Here is a 16,693-nt window from a genome sequence, read left to right on the forward strand (position 1 = left end):
AAATAACCGTTGGTGAAGTTGAAATGCCTATAGTTATCCTTGGGGACCCAGCCTACCCCTTAATGCCATGGCTCATGAAGCCATACACAGGCACCCTGTACAGTAGTCAGGAGCTGTTCAACTATAGGCTGAGCAAGTGCAGAATGGTGGTAGAATGTGCATTTGGACGTTTAAAAGCATGCTGGCGCAGTTTACTGACTCGGTTAGACCTCAGCAAAACCAATATTCCCTTCATTATTACTGCTTGCAGGGTGCTCCACAATATCTGTGAGTAAGGGGGAAACATTTATGGCAGGGTGGGAGGTTGAGACAAATCACCTGGCCGCTGATTACGCGCAGCCAGACACCAGGGCAGTTAGAAGAGCACAGCAGGGCACACTGCGCATCAGAGAAGCTTTGAAAACCAGTTTCATGACTGGCCAGGCTACGGTGTGAAAGTTCTGTTTGTTTCTCCTTGATGAAAACCCGCCCCCTTGGTTCACTCTACTTCCCTATAAGCCAACCGCTCTCCCCTCCCCCCCCTTTGATCTCCGCTTGCAGAGGCAATAAAGTCATTGTTGTTTCAAATTCATGCATTCTTTATTAATTCGTCACACAAATGGGGGGGATAACTGCCAAGGTAGCCCCGGGAGGGGTGGGAGAGGAGAGAATCACCGGGTGGGGTGATGGAGGAGAGAAGGACAAGGCCACACTGCACTTCAAAACTTATTTGTTGAATGCCAGCTTTCTGTTGCTTGGGCAGTCCTCTGGGATGGAGTGGTTGGGTGGCCGGAGCCCCCACCACCACGTTCTTGGGCGTCTGGGCACAGTCTTTTGGCTTCTTTAACCTTCATAACATGTGGGAATGGTTTCAAACAGCAGCGCCCTCATTTCACATACCAAGCACCCGTTGGGTTGGCCATTTAAAATGGGTTGGCCATTTAAAAGGAGGGGCTGCAGTTTTTGGGTTAACGTGCAGCACAAACCCAACTAACCCCCCACCCCCAATTCTCTGGGATGATCGCTTCACCCCTCCCCCCACCACGTGGCTAACAGGCTTTGGGAGTACATCCAGGAGAGCTTCATTGAGATGTCCCTGGAGGATTTCCGCTCCATCCCCATACACGTTATCAGACTTTTCCAGTAGCTGTACTGGCCACGAATGCATCCCAAGTCTTCAGGGCAAATTAATCATTAAATACGCTTGCTTTTAAACCATATATTATATTTACAAAGGTACACTCACCAGAGGTTCTTCTTCGCCTTCTAGGTCTGGGAGCCCGCCTTCGGTGGGTTGGGAGGGTACTAGATCCAGGGTGAAAAACCGTTCCTGGCTGTCGGGGAAAATGGTTTCTCCACTTGCTTGCTGTGCACTATCTTCAACCTCTTCCTCCTCATTATCTTCCTCGTCCCCAAAATCCGCATCCCTGTTGCGTGAGAATCCATTGATGGAGTCCACGCACAGGGCTGGGATAGTTGTAGGGGCATCCCCTTGAATGGCATGCAGCTCATCATAGAAGCATCATGTCTGGGGCTCTGACCCGGAGCAGCCGTTTGCCTCTCTGGTTCTTTGATAGGCTTGCCTGAGCTCCTTAAGTTTCACGCAGCACTGCTGCGGGTCCCTGTTATAGCCTCATGCCCTTGGAGATTTTTTCAAATGTTTTGGCATTTCGTCTTTTGGAACGGAGTTCTGATAGCATGGATTCCTCTCCCCATACAGTGATCAGATCCAGTACTTCCTGTTCGGTCCATGCTGGAGCTCTTTTGCGATTCTGGGACTCCATGGTCACCTGTGCTGATGAGATCTGCACGGTCACCTCTGAGCTCGCCATACTGGCCAAACAGGAAATGAAATTCAAAAGTTTGGGGAGCTTTTCCTGTCTACCTGGCCAGTGCATCTGAGTTGAGAGTGCTGTCCAGAGCAGTCACAATGGAGCACTCTGGGATAGCTCCCAGAGGCCAATACCGTCGAATTGCGTCCACACTACCCCAAATTCGACCCAGCAAGGTCAATTTCAGCGCTGATCCCTTTGTCGGGGAGGAGTACATAAATCGATTTTAAGAGCCCTTTAAGTCTACAAAAATAGTTTCGTCGTGTGGACGGGTGCAGGGTTAAATCGATCTAACGCTGCTAAATTCGACCTAAACTCGTAGTGTAGACCAGGGCTTAATCTCTAGAGGCATTACAGCCTTCAGAATCCTTGCTTGTTCAGGAATTATCTCTTTAAACACTTCAACGTACAGCAGTTATGTCTGAACCCAGCACAATAAGGCTCTGCTACTGCAACCAGAATACTTGCAAAATACTACATTTGCTTCTTGTTTGTTGTGCTGCTGCTGTTTAATCCTGTAGTTTGTTTTGAGAATGTACAACAATGTTAGCACATGGAATATTATTATAAATGAATATCTGATTGACAAACATGTTAAAATTTACCACAATTTCTCCTGTATAATATGTTGAGTTATTGGGGTGGGGGGGTTAAATTGAATATAAAGAATATTAAATAAAAGGCCTATATTGCTTTTATTTACGGTACTGTAAAGACTACCGTCATCTTTAATGGGGACAGAATCAGGCCCCAAATCATTAATACAAGGGCAGGGTTGGTGGTTGGAGAAGATAATCTAGCTGGAATTGGGTCATAAGATTTTTCTGTAAAGTAGTGGACTAAAAACTGGACTTCTGTCTTATTTAACAAATTGATGTTTGGCTTTTCATTATCATTAGACTGTTTTCAATTCCTACCGCAAGTCTTGACTATTATTATTTTTTTTTGCCTTTTTTCTAGAACCTCGAAGGTATTGTGATGGCAGCATCTTGGAATTTCATGAGAGTAGTTCATTATTCCAAAACTGTTTTGTCACAGGGAGTCCAGATAGGAGGAATCACCAGTGATTTGGGGCATGCCTTGTCCAGGACTATAACTTCAAGTTTTGTTGCCAAAACACCCACATCAAATACAGTGGAACTGCTTGGTAAAGCGTACCCTCGAGATGACTACAGCAATGTCACAGAGAAAATTCTCTGCAAGGTGGGAAAGAATTTGCACAACCAACGGTACCACCCTTTGTGGCTGATCAAAGAGCGAATAAAGGATCATTTTTACAAGCAGTATATAGGACGCTTTGGGACCCCACTCTTTTCTGTTTATGATGATCTGTCCCCGGTGGTTACAGTGGAGCAGAACTTTGACAGATTGCTTATCCCACAAGACCACCCCAGCAGGAGGAAAGGGGAAAACTACTACATGAACCACATTCACATGCTAAGAGCACATACGTCAGCTCACCAGTGGGACTTGATGCACTCAGGGCTGGATGCCTTTCTGGTTGTGGGAGATGTCTACCGCCGCGATACGATTGATAGCAGCCACTACCCAATCTTTCACCAGATGGAAGGAGTGCGACTCTTCTCCAATCATGAGGTAGGAACTATTCACAATGCTTAGCATGACTCTAACAAGCAAGGAGTTTCACAGGTCCCTCCATTTGGCTAGTATCACTTTATTTGTATCTGTAACTGCAGCCTGTCAAGGAATTTCCCCTTTCCAAAGGGTTATTGTTTCTAGCCCTCATAGACTGCAAAATGATGGGCCTTACAACCATGCCATGATGACATATGGAAAAGCTATATTAGGCAATTTGTAGAGATTTCTAAAGTGTATTATTTATAATATTTTCCTCCAAGGCTGTTCAGTTTTCCTTTGTGTGCCAAAGGAATCTTATTTTGGCAAAGGAATCTTGTTTTACTGGTGAAGAGGTTAAAAAATCAACCCAATATCGACAAATATTTTAAAGAACATTTCTAAATATAGTTGTTTCTGTAAAATATGTGGCATACACATGCCAGGTTGGTGTGGTATAAAGATTTTATCAAAACTGTCTTGGAATAACTCGCAACTAGAATTTTAGTTAATTTTTTTAAAAACAAAAAATGGTCTTTTTAAAAGAAAAATCATGAAAATCTTTTTCTTAACCTTCTGTTTTAGTTTATGGTTTTCAATTTCAGGGTTTGGAGATTTGGTATTTCCAATTTTGATTAGTCAGTCCAGTCACATGGTAGAGTTTTTCAGAACTGAAACAATTAGATAAAAAGTTTTGATTTTGAAATAAATAATTCCTTTTTCAAACATTCAGATTTTTTTAAAATAGAAAAATTCAATAAAAAATCCACATGAAATTTTGAAAAATGAAAAAAAAATCCTATTTGAAAACTAGCAAAATGAAATGGTCTTTAGAAATTAAAAAAAATAAATAAAGGACAGCAATCAGCTTTACTTAAGACCTGCATAACTCAGTTCATCCATGCCAAACCCATGTTGAGAACATCTTTTTACCATCCGCTTTGTTTCATTCACACGCTCAATATGTCAGTAATTTAGGGCAGTAATTGATACAGCTAAAATTGAAATGCATTTTCTGTTCTAACCATCACCTTTTCTGAGTTGCTTCTAACTTTCTCAGAAAAATTCCTTTTGTACTGTAATTTTCTATTCATAGTCTCGTCCCAAAGCCATGTTAAGGATGGCTCTGTACAGCTGACACTGATACAAGCTTGTGATGCTTATACAGTAAGCTAGCAGGGCGCAAAAATGCCAGTCAGCAAGCCTTTAGCAAATGTCTGAGATTCCTGAGTTTAAATATTTCACTGGCAAAGCTTATACGCACTGTGCATGCTTAAGTGCCATTGATAAGTAATATATTGATAGGAGATTCTTAAAAGGGATGCCAATATGTGAAACGGTTTGCTTGTTGGAATAGAATAGTGATTGGGGTTGCTTAGCTGAGGAGGTAATATGAATGAATATAAGATGTGTGCATATAAGGTGGGGACACACGTATAAAAAGTATATATTTGCATTAGGGAAGTGCCACTTGCAGTTGCACAGTCAAGGTTGGGTTGGGTTGAGTTGAGTTTAACATTTAAAGAATTGATTAACCACTTAGGGCATGTCTACACAACAAAATTAAGTCATTCTACCTTACATTGACATACAGCCACTGCAGTAATTACATCACTCGTGCAGGTCTACACTTGTGTCCGTGGTGCACGTCCTCATCAGGAGCACATGTGCCGATTGTACTGTTTGTGTGGGGCATTGTGGGATGGCTTCTGAAAGCCAGTATCAATTGATGTAAGCAACGCAGTGTGTACACAACGCAATGTCTACGCCTCTCATGGAGGTGCAGTTATTAAGTTGACATAGTGGAGCAGTTCTGTCAACAGGAGCGAAATTTTAGTGTAGACACTTACATAGTTAGGTCGACATAAGCTGCCTTGCGTCAATCTAACTCTGTAGTGTAGACCAGGCCTTAGTTATGTATGAAAAATACAGCGTATCCTACTGAAAATTACCACATTTACTGTTTGAATACAGAATGAATTTTCTGAGAATTTGAGTAAATTGGTTAATTAATTTATGGACTAAAATTAATTTAAGAATGGTTCCTTTAAGAAATGTAGCACCCATTTTCAGATTGGTTTTCTCCTGAATGAGCTTAATAATGGAATTAAAATTAACAAATATCTTGTACAGAGTTACATTTGAAGACCTTTTTTAGTATTAATGGTAACTTTTCCCCATTGTTTTTCATAACTGGAAGTTGCTCCTTTAGCAGGCACTAATAAATATTGTTTTACTATAGAGAATTCCACATAGAACTGTAGCTGTGTGTTTTTCCTGTATCACGTAGACAGGTATGGAGCATCTCACTGCTCCCAAGAGATGAACAATAAGCATAGGGTTTTCAATTGATAGTTTTATATCATGGGAAGTCTTAGATGTATGACTGAAAGTTTCAGGGTCAGACAAGATCCTAGATCCCATGATTACAGACATTGAAATGAGGGTCCAAAATTTGACCACATTTGGATACTCCTATGAGATACGGAAAAAGGCATCTCTTCCTCCACAATCTCTCCAACAAGTGTCAGAGCCATTTTAAATTTTGTTTTTAAGTCAGGAAGGGTGAGAAAGAAAAGCCCCATACCATTTCCCATTCACCTCATTGCAGCCTTTAATAAGAATGTTACTTTCTCCCTGTTTTCTCTTTTCTTCACCATTTTTCTCAGGAGAATGATTTGGCTGTTATCACAGAATGTTAACATCCAGTTCATTATATGATTTATAATGATGTGCTAAACAACTTGTCTGGAAAAGATGTTCTCTCTCTCCCTCTTAAATTTGTGTTGGAGACTTTCAGAGTAGCAAACACTTAATAAATATGTGGCACATAGAAAGTGTAGGGCTGGTGGAGAGGAAGATTGCGCAAAATTCACCTTGTAGAATTCAAATACTTTGTTTTATTCTTGAATTTCATGATGAGTATTGACGCAGTACATTGTAATACATAACACTTATTACAAACTTCATCACAAGAATAAAGTGAGACTTCTAATTCCAAAAACTAGTTCAGTGATTTCATTGTGTTCAGTAGGGTCTTTCCATGTTCTGTCTTGGAATTGCTAGGTCAAGAGTCCTCACTCCCTAGATGAATACACAGGGGCTAGTCAGTTTGAAAAAGAGTAAAAAGCAGGGATGTTACAAATATATTATATGTCTGGGCATGCATGTATAAATGCTACCACAGTCCACAGAAGGAGCATGAATGCCAGTGGTAGCTATCACTGCCCTAGGGCATTCTGCTACACACCATGGCAAATAGGAATGCCACAGTATTGCGGATAGAATCCACTTCTTCCTGCTGCTAGAGCACAAGATCTTACAAATTAAGCTAAAGGAAAAGCTTCATTAGCTCATACGTTACGTGTACGTTGCAGTTGATGCCAGATGGGGTGTGACTGCAGCATATGTAGACACATGTGAGCTAGCTTTGATCTAGCTAACTTGAGTACTAATAGCAATGAAGCCACAGCAGCACGGGCTATACAAGCCTGCTCTAGACCCTGGATATGTACTGAATGACTCACCCGCCCTGCTGCAGCTCCTCTGCTGTTGATTAAGGCCAGCTTCGGTCTGTATCCTTAAGTTTAGAAGGAAGGTCTCTGAGGCAGAGTTGAGTAGATCTGATTTCATGCAGGCAATGATATACATTTAACACACTAGCCAGTTCGTTATATTACTTTGCTTTTCAGGTTTCCACAGTCATTGTTTGTCCTCCTTCCACCTGGAAGCAGTCAGATAACAGGAAGTGCCAAAGGTCCCATGGCATTTTGAATTTAAAATACACAGCTAATGGTCTCCATCGTTTGTGATATCGAGAGAGTAAACATGTTTGCAAAAAGCTTCAGTTCAGCTTGAATGGGCATTTTGGACAGGATAAGAAAGATTTAATGAACCACCTCTTTTTCACAAACTCATGTCAAACTGTAATCAAGGCGTATTTCGAATAGTACTGCTGTTTGAGTGAAACATTCACATCACTCTTCCCAAATATCTTAGAATAATAATAATGGGGATTAGAGCTAGGAGAACTATTATTAGTTTGAAAAAAAAATTACCTTTTTATGTTCATAAATTAACCATTTGATTTTTTTTAATGAATTTGTTCATTATTCAGAATTATTTGATGAGTACTTTATTTCACCATACTCTGATGTGTTTGCAGACTATTTGGTTCAGTTATGTCTTTGATTATTTGCTAATCCTTATTCATAGTGTGTGAATGATCACCCAAATCACATGGCATTATGTCTGCTCCCTGGTTGGATGAGTGATTCTTTTATCAATAAGAGCAGAGAAATCTGAGATTTCAAGATCGCCATGCAACCAGCTCCATTGTGAAGCTTTCCATGACTACTCATTCACAGAAATATTAGAGACTCATTTTCCAAGTACATTCTTGTTCTAAAAATATTTTTTAAATACACCTCTACCCCAATATAACATGACCCGATATAACACAAATTCGGATATAATGTGGTAAAACAGTGCTCCGGGGGGCGGGGCTGCGCACTCCGGTGGATCAAAGCAAGTTCAATATAACACGGTTTCAGCTATAATGCGGTAAGATTTTTTGGCTCCCGAGGACAGCGTTATATCGGGGTAGAGGTGTATTCATAGAAATGGACACACAAAACTAATTATGAAACAGTCATGGACACAATCAAAGCACATTTGCAGTTTTTATTCGAACATGTTTATTAATTTTTTTAATATTTGCCTAAAGTATTGTATGAATTAATGCTTATGAAGGGAGGTAATAGAAGTGGCAGGAACTAGAATACTGTAAGGCTCTGCTAATGCACCTCAATTCTGAATGTAAAATACGCTAACTATTCTTGTTCTGACTCATGCAGCAGCAAATAATTTTTTTTTTAAGATATAGACAAAATTTGCAGTATGGGCTGCAAAGACAACACAATGCTCATTTTCATTTTTGGTCTTTAATACTACAAATTAAAATCCAAGACTATAGAAATTAAATATTGCATATATAATGATATCCTCAATAAAGATCTAATCAGGCATTCTTTAGTGTGGTATGTTTTGTATTAATACAGTGGATCAGGGGAATGAATATGGCCATTTTGTACTGAAGATCTTGTTAAGACAGCAACATGAAAAAGTAAAAAATCAAAACTGGAAATCAGTTTCTTTTGTAACAGAGGAGAGAGAGAGTGATGGATTTGAGAGTCTAGAAGAGACAGTTTCTGTTCCAAACAGTGCGCAGTCTGCTATGGGATGGAGGGAAGGAGGTGTTTGGTGTGTTGTGGGGTTTCATTGGAAGGCATCTCCCAGAGAAGGGGAAAATTAAAACTAAAAATACAATTTATTATGGTTTGTTCCTTTCCTGAAAAAAGGACCTCAATGTGTTGTCTACACTCACAGCACTGCAGTGGGGCAGGTGCACCGCTGCAACTGTAGCACTGAGTGAAGACACTGCCTATGCCGTCGGCGTAGGTACTCCACTTCCCTGAGAGCCCGTAGCTATGTCGATGGGAGAAGCCCTCCCACCAACATGGTGCTCTCTACACCAAGAGCTCAGTCGCTATAACATAAGCAGGTAGTATAGACCAGGGCTCAGAGAAGATGTCTCTAATCTGAACAGAGTCTCCGCCTATCTTTTTTTATCTATATATACAAATATATAAAATCTCATGATTTTCCATCTGTCATGTGATTTGCAAACTCTTTGGATTAGCAACATTAGCATAACTCCATAGTAACTCTAACTCAGGAACCAATCCATGCAACAAACCTCGATGCCAACTCTGCCCACATATTTACACCAGCGACACCATCACAGGACCTAACCAGATCAGCCACAACATCACCGGTTCATTCACCTGCACATCCACCAATGTAATATACGCCATCATGTGCCCACAATGCCCCTCTGCTATGTACATCGGCCAAACTGAACAATCCCTACGTAAAAAGATAAATGGACACAAGTCAGATATTAGGAATGGCAATATACAAAAACCTGTAGGAGAACACTTCAACCTCCCTGGACACACAATAGCAGATTTAAAGGTAGCCATCCTGCAGCAAAAAAACTTCAGGACCAGACTCCAAAGAGAAACTGCTGAACTTCAGTTCATTTGCAAATTTGACACCATCAGCTCAGGATTAAACAAAGACTGTGAATGGCTAGCCAACTACAAAAGCAGTTTCTCCTCCCTTGGTGTTCACACCTCAACTGCTAGAAGAAGGCCTCATCCTCCCTGATTGAACTAACCTCGTTATCTCTAGACTGATTCTTGCCTGCATATTTATACCTGCCTCTGGAAATTTCCACTACATGCATCTGACGAAGTGGGTATTCACCCACAAAAGCTTATGTTCCAATACATCTGTTAGTCTATAAGCTGCCACAGTACTCTTTGTTGCCTTTTAGAATAACTGTAGTAAGGCTAGAACTGACCATTTTTAATTCTGATCCCCAAAGATTTATTCATACTTTTCTACATAAAAATGAAAGAGAGATGCAATCCTTGATGTACGGGGATCAATGTGTACAATTCCACACATACTGAAATGTTTGATTAAACCCCCCCTTAGATTTCATGTATTTTAGCCACCAGAGGGAGCCAATACAAACTCAGTATCACAAAACATTTCAATTGACAACAAATGCTAATTAAAAATTACATGTTTTAGAGCGTTCAAAATATTTTTTCTCAATTATACCAAGCTTTGTATAATTTTGGTGGGGAATAGAAATGGGGATATAGTAATTGTTCCTCCAGTTCAATATCCTAGCTCCATCAGTGGTCAAAGTCCCATAAAGCACACTGATGCTAACATCTGAAGGCTATAGATAGGGACATTTGGAGGGAAAAATAGGGATACATCTGTAGTCTCCATTGAAATGTATTGGAGCAGATGGTGAATTTGTTGCTAAGACACAATGGAGAATTTTAAAACTTTGCTAAAAATAGGGATTATCTCTCCAAATCAGGGACAGTTGGCATCTATGTATTGCTCCTAATTGAGCAGTTCTATATAATTGTGGGAGAATTACTTCCTGACCCCAGCTGGTGGTTTGTATACCCTGAAGCATGAAAACTGTTATCCCAGGTAATATAACTACAAAGGCTATTCTTATTTATAGAAAAGTCTCTACTTTTTTTTTTTTGGTATCTTACTAAGATGTTCATTGTAATTACATCCCATGACACTAAACTGGGAGGATAAGTAGATACGCTGGAGGGTAGGGATAGGATAGAGAGGAACCTAGACAAATTAGAGGATTGGGCCAAAAGAAATCTGATGAGGTTCAACAAGAACAAGCGCAGAGTTCTCCACTTAGGACGGAAGAATCCCATGCACTGCTACAGACTAGGGACCGAATGGCTAGGCAGCAGTTCTGCAGAAAAGGACCTAGGGGTTACAGTGGACAAGAAGCTGGATATGAGTCAACAGTGTGCCCTTGTTGCCAAGAAGGCTAACAGCATTTTGGGCTGTATAAGTAGGGTCATTGCCAGCAGATCAAGGGACGTGATCATTCACCTCTATTCGACATTGGTGTGGCCTCATCTGGAGTACTGTGTCCAGTTTTGGGCCCCACACTACAAGAAGGATGTGAAAAAATTGGAGAGAGTCCAGCAGAGGGCAACAAAAATGATTAGGGGTCTGGAACACATTACTTATGAGCAGGGCTGGCGCTTCCACTAGGCGACCCTAGGCGGTCGCCTAGGGCAGCAGGATTTGGGAGGTGGCATTTTGCCGTCCTCGGCGGCAATTCGGCGGCGGGGGGGTCCTTCCACTCCGAGTCTTCGGCGGAAATTCGGCGGCGGGTCCTTCACTCGCTCCGGGACCCGCCGTCGAAGTACCCCGAAGACGCGGAGCAGAAGGACCCCCGCCGCCGAATGCTCAGAGGAGGAGCGCTGCTGCCTAGGGCGGCAAAAACCCTGGCGCTGCTCCTGCTTATGAGGAGAGGCTGAGGCTGAGGCAGAAGAGAAGAATGAGGGGGGATTTGATAGCAGCTTTCAACTACCTGAAAGGGGGTTCCAAAGAGGATGGATCTAGACTGTCTCAGTGGTACCAGATGACAGAACAAGGAGTAATGGTCTCAAGTTGCAGTGGGGGAGATTTAGGTTGGATATTAGGAAAAACTTTTTCACTAGGAGGGTGGTGAAGCACTGGAATGGGTTACTTAGAGAGGTGGTGGAATCTCCTTCCTTAGAGGTTTTTAAGGCCCGGCTTGACAAAGCCCTGGCTGGGATGATTTAGTTGGGGATTGGTCCTGCTTTGAGCAGGGGATTGGATTAGATGACCTTCTGAGGTCCCTTCCAAGCCTGATATTCTATGATATTAATTATACTGTATATCATATAAAAAGTCATTTCCTTTTATCTGTTTTAAATGTTGTCTCCTAATTTAGCCAAGTGCCCTTTTGTTTTTGTTTTATAGATTGAGATAGATGGGAACATCCAATTAGCCTTCTCTAGGATTACCATACATCCGGATTTTCGTGGACATATCCAGCTTTTTGTTCCTCAAATCCCCGTCCGGGAGGAATTTCCAAAAAGCCGAACATGTCCGGGAAAATAGGGAGGCATGGTAAGGGGACCCCGAGTGCAAATGGCTGCAGCAAAACTTACAACTCCCGCGATCTGCCGATCTGCCAGGGCACAGAGGCGGCGGGCAGCATCCGAGCACGCAGCCGCCTCCTCCCCGGGCTCCAACTTTCCCGGCTCCCGCCACTCTCCACTGCAGCGGGGGCCGAAGCAACTTCCCCAGTGCAGCAGCAGCCGGAGCCCGGGGGGCGGGAGGGAGGAGGGGGAATGCGGGGTGCTCAGGGGAGGGGGTGGAGTTGGGGTGGGGACTTTGGGGAAGGGGTTGGAATGGGGGTGGGGGTGGGGCCGGGAAAGGGGCGGAGTTGGGGCGGGGCTTGGGCCCCCGTGGAGTGTCCTCTTTTTTCAGTGTTGAAATTTGGGAACCCTACCTTCTCTGGACAATTATATTTTCTACACACCTCTATTTTCTCTTCTCTCCTCTTGTTTTCCCCTTGCCATATTAAAAAGTGCAGGCCTCATTCTGTTTTCCCTTGCAGTACACCAATGTAAACCTGAGTAAGTTCTCCAAAATCTGTGGATTTACTCCAGTGTGAAAAGGGTGTCAAATAATTGAGTCCTGTGAGTCAATTCAGACTTTCATCAGATGAAAGCCCCATGCTGCCTCTAATATATTTTGTTTCCCATTTCTGAACCATATCTGTTTCAGCTCTCAGATGTCTGTTTAGAGAATGAGGCCTATATTTTCTAAAGTGGGCACATACTTTTGCATGTGTCTGACTTGCACTTAAACAGCTGCTAAAAGTGCACAAGTTGGGGTTATGTCCATTCATTGGTACATGTACTCTCAAATCTCCAACTTTAGCACATGTGCTTTTTAAAAAATGTGGGCTTAAGTGACCAAAGTTGAATATAGCATTCCATTTGAGATGCACCATTGCTTTATATATTGTGGCATTTTCCATGGCCAAAATATTGATGGCCTTATTTGTTCTTTTTTCAGGTGTGGTTTGTTTCCCTCCACGCCCCCTCCCCCCATCTGTATTAAGGCCATATTTTCCTCATGGGGGTTTTGTGAGATTTATTGTACTTATGTTGTTATTCGTGTAATTAATGTTTAAATACATGAAGGGCCTCAGGGTTTCTTTCAAGACAGTAGGTTATAGATGGGGAGGAAGTCTGTACATTTTCATTTTTTTTGGCAATAAGCAGTTTATCTGCCATAGTTAACTGAGAACACAACTATCCTGTATAGCTCCAACAGCAGGATTTTGTGAGAAGACCCTTGACAAGTAGGTTAAAGGACTTAGCAGCATACCTAGGTCTGTGATTTTTAAAAAAATAATGTGTTTAACAGAGTTCTAAAAACCTTGAGGTTTTGAACAAGCCCACTGCTGATGATACCGGGGGCTTTGCTGGCTGGCCACATTCCTGAGAGCAACCTGAATGGGTCACGGGATCAATGTCATTTAACTTTATGGGGATTAGGTAGTCTCACCAGCAGTTTGGTCTGTGTGTCTGATAGTGGTAGATGTGGAACAACATGGTTTGTTTCTCAGATTCAGATTCTCTCGCCTCCCCCCTCCCCCCCCCCACTTCCTAAATACCAGTTGGGAAAACGAATACATTTTGAATTGAAGAAAAGGGAGGCCAGACATTTAAATATTATCAATAGAGGCATTTTCTACTGTGGAAGCTTCCCAATATTTGATTTCTGATTCTCAGCTGGTTTTCTGTGGAATTCATGTTTTGACACGGAGGTTTTGCAAAGCACATCGTTTGAAAATACCAGTAGCTAAGGTGGGTTTATGATCAGATAACTTCAGTTATTCTGGAATCTATTACCCTGGAAAAATAGGGATATATGAACTGCTACTATTTGAATTGTGATGAGATTTTGTGTCACTTCGTATTCATTCAGCCCTTCATCAACATCGGCTTTCTTTTCCAGATCCTTAGAGTAAAGCCTGTTGGGGAGAAAGTAAGTTGTAGTTAATCTTAATTTTGTCTATGAGTGTCAGCTCGAAGGGTGGGCAGTTGAGACATGTCTTCTCGTTGTCCATCCAGTGTGTTATAGGAGGAGGATCAAAACAGTTATATAGAGTTATCAGTGAGGAAATTTAGAATTTGGAGACTCCAACCCCCATTGTTTGGGGACCACATGGAGCGCCCCATGGAAGTCTACTTTTTGTTCTAAGTAATTTCTTAAACAATGTTACTGTTTTTTTAAATAATCTGTTCATGTGATTGGAAGCATGACAGGAATGAGGAAAGGTAAATATTTCAACTTACCTTTTTCATAATGGGAATGAGGTGTTGCTCCCCCACTTGGTCAAAGAACCTCAAAATCCAAGAACACAGTAAGCCTCAGATGTGAGCGGAGAGCAGGACGGCTGGCATTGTCTGAGCCATGGCATCCAGCTTAAAAAAAAATTAGAGGATAGTAGCAGTACAACTTTCTTAATGTCCTCAAATTTGTTCTGGAGTGATGCTCTTAAGGGGTTAAAACTTCTTTATTTTTCATCCTTACTCAATCAAGGGCCTCTGTTAAGATTGCCAACAAGGGTTCCAGTCAATGCCAATTTTGTGATGTAGGGCTACCACTTAAATGTAATGCATAGTCATGATTGGCAGGGGTTGGACTATGCATTCTTATCCTCATGAGTGGCATCTCCTGATTGGGGGAGAAGGGACAGGGAACAGAAGAGGAGGAGATAAAAGAGGAACAGTGACATGAAAGAAAAATGTTTTCAGTGGACATTCCTCTGTAATGGGCACTTCTCCCTGGCTAACAAGTCTTGGCTAAAATATGTAGCTTATTGTGAGGTACAATGATGAAAAGACTGATTTAAAAATAGGCTTCATTTGGTACCAACTTCCCACAGGAATGTGAATATAAGAATGGCCATACTGGGTCAGACCAAAGGTCCATCTAGCCCAGTATCCTGTCTTCCAACAGTGGCCAATGCCATGTGCTTCAGAAGGAATTAATAGAACAGGCAATCATGGAGTGATCCATCACCTGTTGTCCACTCCCAGCTTCTGACAAACAGAGGCTAGGGACACTCAGAGCATGGTGTTGCATCCCAACTTGAATAATTGTTCAGCATCCCAGGGTTAGCAGGGGCACCCAAACTGGAGTCCCCTTATTATAACACAGGTTGGCAGAGTATTCTCTGTGTGGGGTCCAAAATTCTTGAACCCACCCCTTGGTCCGAAATAGCCAAAAATTTGGTAACTTTCCAGGCACTCTGCAGAAGACACCTGTTTGATAAGGTCTTGGAGAAGGCTGAGGGTGTGCTTCCTAGATGATGAAGTGCTACAGCCTATTGGCTGGTCGAGTTCCTGTGGAACTTATTTCAGTGCGGTTGAGGTTTAATTTAATTGTACATATTTTATGATTTTCACACTTCTTGGGGTATGCAGGCTGAGCCTCACCTTGTTACCATCTTCCCTCCAGCACAAGGGAGTCCTGCTCATACTAGCTAGGTGTAAGCTCCCTAACCCAGCCAGCCCTGTCCTTGCCTTGCAAGTTGACAATAAATGCACCCCAGCTCCCAAGTCCGTTAAATGTATCCCCCTGTGGTATCCAGCTCCTGATCACTGGATGCCCACAGAAATCCCAGATCCTCTGTTTCCAAAGGAGCAGCTTACAGGTTTTACCTTAGAGCGCTGTCCCTGTATTATGTACAGCACTTGAGTTAAATTATAAATAAAGCCCCACTTAACATGCGATACTGTGGATCCCACAATATTAAGATTCCACCACAATTTTGATTTTAATTACTTTGCACAGTCCACAATTTTCCATACATTTTGAGGTTTGCAACCACACTTTTTCCCCATTACTACAGTAGAACCCCATTTATCCAAGCTGACAGCAGCAGGACTCCTACAGTCATCCCCACGCATTAATGACTGTAATATAGTTGCAGCGAAATGTCTGGGTATAAAAAAAAAATGAGCAGGCATAATACTTAAGTGTTTATATCATTCCAGCAAATTTTTCTTAAAGAAATAGGTCTTCTCTTGCTTTTCCAAATTACCACAATTAATAAAGGTCCATTATTACTTATCTGCAATTTTCCATGACTTGTCTGCAATTCAGCTGCAATTATTTGACAATCATCCTGTGATTCAAGTAGGGCCTTAATTATAAAACAAAAGGAAATTTATTTAAGAAAGAATAGAGATTCAAATAAAAACCGGTATGAGAGATGGGAACAAATGGTTACATATTAAACAACATCATAACATGCTTTCTAGAGACTAAACTTAACTAACAAGGCATTCCTGTCTCCTACAAGATAGCTTACCCCATGTTCTTTCCCCAGCATTTGCAGCCAGTTTGGTTGAGTCCTCTTCTTGTAAGATTAAGCCTGCAGGCAGTTTGTCCCACCAGATTAAAGGAAACACGGGGTTCATCTGACCCCTAGAAATAGACGCCCCAAATCATAGTTTTAGTTTGCAAACAGGATAAACCCCTGTAGTTTATTTTTTTTTCCTGTGTGCTTCTTTCATGCTGATTTGACTTCTCTTTATTAGCTTTTGACTCAATATGTAAATGGGCCTCCATTGTAAAGGTTGCAATACTTAATTTACACATAGCCAGAGAGAGAAATGTTTCTGGTGGAATGATTCTGGGGTGTGTCACTTTACGTGTTTTAAGAACATAATTTTTGTACAGATACATAACTCCATAGATATCAGCTGTACATACATCTCACAATGATAGTGATGAACAGTATGACACGGGCTGTCATTAGAGACCTTACATTATGCTGT

The 16,693-nt window shown here is 41.7% G+C and overlaps 1 protein-coding gene across 1 annotated transcript in view; it reads left to right on the forward strand.

Moving 5' to 3' along the window:
- The window catches only part of LOC112118941 (phenylalanine--tRNA ligase, mitochondrial), a 377,335-nt gene that overhangs the window by 84,669 nt on the left and 275,973 nt on the right, over positions 1 to 16,693 (forward strand). Inside the window, exon 3 of the mRNA XM_026658826.1 lies at positions 2,772 to 3,407. Coding sequence (XP_026514611.1) covers positions 2,772 to 3,407 — 636 coding nt within the window. The remainder of the gene's footprint in view (positions 1 to 2,771; positions 3,408 to 16,693) is intronic.

The sequence above is a fragment of the Terrapene carolina genome, unplaced genomic scaffold (genome assembly GCF_002925995.2).
Source record: "Terrapene carolina triunguis isolate 2854851 unplaced genomic scaffold, T_m_triunguis-2.0 Scaffold55, whole genome shotgun sequence".
Lineage (NCBI taxonomy): Eukaryota > Metazoa > Chordata > Testudines > Emydidae > Terrapene > Terrapene triunguis.